At 45.3% G+C, this 5,429-nt stretch overlaps 1 protein-coding gene across 1 annotated transcript in view; it reads right to left on the reverse strand.

Annotated features, from left to right (window-relative positions):
- LOC308174210 (cadherin-6-like) overlaps positions 1–4,433 on the reverse strand; it is a gene marked incomplete at both ends in the record, with an annotated part of 32,215 nt that extends 27,782 nt beyond the window's left edge. Inside the window, 2 exon segments of the mRNA XM_080549292.1 lie at positions 4,196–4,339; positions 4,341–4,433. Of these exon segments, the coding sequence (XP_080405418.1) occupies positions 4,196–4,339; positions 4,341–4,433 (237 nt within the window).
- Positions 4,434–5,429: the final 996 nt, after the last annotated feature.

A 5,429-nucleotide genomic window follows, 5' to 3' on the forward strand; every position in this document is an offset into this window, starting at 1 on the left:
CCTCGTCCCCCTCCACACCCCCTCCTGTTGCCTCAGGTCTGACGACCAAACCGCCCTCAAGACCACCAGGACCAAGCTCTGGACCTGGGGTGATGGGGCCTTTTCAGCCGCAGCCCCGTCCCTCTAGAACGCCTTCCCCAACCACATCAGACAGGCCAACACCCTCCCAACATTTAAACAGGCCCTCAAAACCCACCTCTTCAAGCTCTCCATCACCAGTTAACCCTCTCCCCCTCCCCTTCCCATGTGTCCCCAGCACTACCTTAATTAGGCCTATACTTTCTTCTATTTAGCTTTTGTTTCTTTTTATTATCACTACTCAATCTTTTCAGTTTGTAAAGCATCTTTGAGTGTCTAGAAAAGCGCTATATAAGTCTAATGTATTATTATTATTATTATTATTATTATTATTATTATTATAATATACTGTGGATTCAGATTTCTATGGGTACACGGTGATGTGCTTCTGTTTAGGGGTTCACTCCCTGGAGGATATTACACACCGGCTCAGCGTATCGAGCCCCACTGCTTACTGCACTCAGGTTTGTGAACCTGTCTCCTCCAGTTGTCCACCTCGATGGTGACGGGAATTTACGGCTGCCCTGCTACTCAAATTAGGACAAAACTTCTCCCAGAAATCAATCTGGCAGCCCAGCGTGCATCCACAATGGCCCCCTGATCAATTTTTATAGAAAATACAATTAAACCGTCACCAGGGGGAGAGAAAAGTCACATAAACATTCAGCATGGCCACCAGGAACCCTCCGCATGTCGATCGTAGCCCTTTCTCCTCTGTGATGCCAAATCATAATGGAAGGAGGAGGGTGAGGTAACACGACTAGTGCTACGCAGACATTCGGCCTTTTGTGGAGGCACTGACTCGGACACTGCCTCAGATCGGCACATATGATCTTAAAACAATGAAAGGTGATGCCAATAATTGTAATGATCAACTCTCCAATCTCAACGAGTCAGTAATAAATGATAATACAAAATGAACTGATGGTCCAGGGCAGCAGCAAATGCGTAACAGCTTTGGCTGCCATTTCAGTTTCATAGATTGAGGGGGTTTGTTTGTATGGCTCTGGAAAAAGGTTTTAGGGAAAGATCCTTAGGGCTATGATTCGGTTATCCTTTTAGAACGGTGGTACAGTATGCCCTCAAGAGTCTGGTTGACTTCTATGGCCAGATGGTAGCATTAGCCTGTTGAGAGAGAAATACAGCATCTCATGTCTGCTTCTATGTGAAGTTGAAATAAGCTCTCTACGCATTAGAGACTTGAAGGTCATCACATGTACAATGCTCTGGTTACTGTGGAGCCGTGGTAGTGTATTTTTGGGTCTTTCATTCCACAGATAATTTCAAGCGTCTTATCTTTTAATTAGAATATTTCCATCGTTTTGGGGAATTCAATTTGCCGTCTAATATTCACGTTTCAATAACTTGGTTGACTAAAGAGTGCAATAGTACTAATAGTGATAATGTGATTAGACTGATAGCAGCGAGAGGTGTCAGGAAGGAGATCATATTTGTGGGACTGGGTTTCTTGGTGATATTGGCACATCTTATTCAGACATCTCCCTCCTTATCCATGGAATGTTTTTCAGACAGCTGTTTGCCAGCGTTGCCACTGCATGACCTCATCACACCCCTTCCTCCGCTCGGGCCACAGAGGAGACGAACATAATTGAAGTCCCCCTTTTACACAAGCAGGGGCTTATCGCCTAATCAACAAACACAGCAAATGTGTGCTCCAGGTCGCCACGGGGACGGCGGCGCTGCCATGGCATAGATACAGAGAGGCCTGTGCCATATCGCAGGCTCCTAGCCTCCCTGCCAAGGTGAGCAGCTGGTAATGGGGAGCATGAAAAGAGAACCAAAGTCCCCCCCCCGGTCCTCCAGGCCTGGGCACTCCTCACAGTTCCTGTATGTTTCAGCCTCTGAGTCACAGAGACTAGGGAGCTAGCATTATGTCTCTGTTCATTTGCTTTTTTTCCCCTTTTCCGTGATTTTAGCCCATTACTGGAGGGCAGAGCGGTGAGTGAGAGAACACACCGCTTGCTTTGGCTTGCTTTGGCTGGAGAAAAAGGCTGAGGAGCCTACCCACCAGGCCCACAACCACTGGGGCCTATCTAGGGCTGTAAATACTTCATGAGATATGATAGCGCAGCACAAACACTCCTCAACCACAGGCCATTAACCATTTTCAGTGGAAATGTGCCCCCGAAAAAATAATGAAATAAACAAACAAACGCTTCCCCCCCAGTGACGGCGGAGGCCCTCCGAGGGGGTCTATGCCGCTCGCCTGCTAATGAGAGTCAGTGTAACGCTTCTCATCCTCCAGGAAAATCACTGGCCAATACACCAAGATACAATACAACCAGCCAACCAGGAGCACTTGGAAAGTCAACTTCTACCCTCGTTTCCTTTCCTCCCTCTAACGCGTCTCCTCTCTTCTTCCTTTTGTTTCCCTTGTTCGGGGAGAAATTGCAATTTCATTTGTTAGCACTTCTTCACAACTCGATAAAGCCATCGTAAAAGTAACGGGGGAGATTGAGTTGACTGAATAACTGGAGATGTGGGGTGTTGTAATTCAACTGCGGTTTCATCATTCTATCTTTAACTGTGTGTCGAGACCGCCCCCCTTGTTTATAATAACCTGCCATTGTGTTCGTTTCAATTCGTTCTTCTACACTAACACAACTGTTATTGTTCTCTGCTGCGTTTGCCAGTTGTAACACTGTCATCCACAGTGACAAAAGCTCTGCGTTTTCCCAGTGCATTGTGGGATAGGGTCCACAACCTGAAGATACAGATGCAGATGGTTGTTCAGCTTTTTACAATGTGTTTTTCTCAACAACACCCTCACTTTTGGGCTTCATTCATCACTACTTTTATCAAGCAATTAACACACAGTAATTGTAATCTATGAGACAACTAGCTTGGGAGCTCACAATGGAAAAAACGGCCCAGCTGCATGTACTTGTGAAATACCACAATCGCTTGTCGAGCCGTGATTAAGTGCAGTCCTCCATCGCTGATGCTATAATGGTATCTTCTAGAGAGAGGCTCTTAAGCTGTGACCCTCAGCTCAAAGGGTTGCTTTGAGTGAGTGCGAACCATGCTCTGATAATCCATACTCTTTTTTGAGTCTTTGTGTACATTAAAAGGATGAGCAAGCACATCAATCAACACTCCCAGAAGATGAAGTGATTTGATTATGCTCAGTGGTCGACTTTTGATCTTTTATTTGTATTTTCCCTTTGTCTTCCTCTCTTTTTTGTTCTCTTTGCTCATATTTGTTCTTCCCCTCTTTTGCGTTGTACGAGTGCTGTAATCCTTTTAGAACCCAGGCTGAAAGTCAAGCTTTGCTGGTGGAGGGCGCATGTTACGGAATCTCATTTGGGTGGATGACTCTATCCTCCGCGGACGCACCGCAGGAATGCAAAGCACCAGTCCCATTCAACCATCCGCACAAAAAAGCCTTTCTTCGTCCTCAGTCGTTCTGACCTTGGGCCAGGATGCTTCACAATCTCCTCAATTACAGAACGGTGGAAAACAGTTGAGTGAGTGATATCTTGCGTCTCGCTCCCTTGCATGTAAAGCATGGGTTATTTGATATTCTCTGTTGTACTCTCCCAATGTTATCTGGGTCGACGTTGTGTTTTCATTTTGTTGAACAAATAATAACCCTAAGAAGAAGACATACTTGTTGTTGTAGGACACCGCAACGTCCTTAGGATGCTTTGATATTAGTGGAGTGGACATCCGCCAAGCACCGACATAGCTGACAGTAAGCACAAAATAGAGCAGCAAACTCAGGGGTGAATGGAGGTCATTTACCGATAGCATTGCTCTACTGATGCTCGAGCATTTCATAATTAGATGATCTCGAAACTGTAAGGCAAATCCTTTAAAAAATGATCACGACCTCCACAATTATTAAAAGGGATGGTTATAATTTAATTGTTTCATGTTATCATTTAATTACATTAATAACATTCGTATAAAACCCACTCATAGACTCAATATGGGCTGACTGAGTATGAAATATGGAACATGTTATGAGAACGAGCCCGCACTGGATACAACTGCTTTGACTGATTTACATTTTCCAAATCAGGCTCTCTAAAAAAATTAAAAATAAATCGTTGAAAAAGAGAAGAGGAGAGCTAAAAGTAATGCAGTACAATACCTTTCCAACGTACTGGTTATCAGTCCCTGTGTATTCCTCCAGCAGAAAGAACTGGTTCCACATCCAGCCTCGCTTGGAGCGCCTCAGCAGCACCCTGTTGGCGTCGTGTCCTGTCATGCCTGCAGACCCTCGGCGCCCCCCCCGGAGCTCTTCTGAGGGTCCTGATGTTGTCCCCGGAGGAGCAGAGGGAGGCCCAGGACCAGAGCATCAGCAGGAGGCACGTTCTCCTTCTATCCATGTTCCCACAACCCCCAGGCTGTCTGTGGTCTCTCTTCCCTTAGTGGTTGCTGTCTGGCGGTTCTTAGGTCAGAGCATTAGATGGCTCTTCATAGTCGGCGGTACGCGTCCTTAGTCCTTCCATTGGCGTGGAGCTTCAGACGCCACCTGGAACACATAGTCATGGTGTCAGTACTGGGGGGACATCGTCACTCTAACACTCACCGTACCATACGTTAGTCTCCCTCTCTCTCTCTCTCTCTCTCCCTCTCTCTCTCTCTCTCTCTCTCTCTCTCTCTCTCTCTCTCTCCTCTCTCACTCTTTCTCACCCTCTCTCTCTCTCCCTCTCTCTCTCTCTCTCCCTCTCTCTCTCTCTCTCTCTCTCCCTCTCTCTCTCTCTCTCCCTCTCTCTCTCTCTCTCTCTCTCTCTCTCTCTCTCTCTCAATACAAATAGCAACAGTGAATACAATCTTTTTCTCTCCATCAGAACGGGGGCCTACTTGAGAGGTTTGATTGACAGTCAACGTGTGTCATCGTGAAGGACAGAGGTGGATGTTTACACAACTATAACCCTTGTGTACTACATGTAGGCCTACTGCACGGCTATTCAACTAGGAACTATTCAACTATTCAATATTCAAGAATATTATTCTTAGGGGGGCCAGACATTTTCCACAAGGATGAAATTATTCTTCCCAATAACTGTACACACTTGTAAAACAACACACAAATACCACTATAATTCATATACAGTCCCTTTAATGAATACAATCAATTCGTTTAAATGTAAGTGTATTATAGGCCCATAAGTCCATACTTTTCTTTCATTCTTTTGATAACATGTTTCTCACTTACTGGGCATCAACACAGCACACATAGTGATCTTATTCCCTTCTAATGAGAGAACTTGCACTACGTTGATTGGGGAATTCAGAAACGTTTGGTTCATATGAAGTCAGGGCAATTTTCAGCCAATGATAAAAGTAATTAGTCAGAAGGGAACGAGTGTTGGTTTTAA

This window comes from Nansenia antarctica, assembly GCF_963989245.1.
Source record: "Nansenia antarctica genome assembly, chromosome: 19".
NCBI lineage: Eukaryota > Metazoa > Chordata > Actinopteri > Argentiniformes > Microstomatidae > Nansenia > Nansenia antarctica.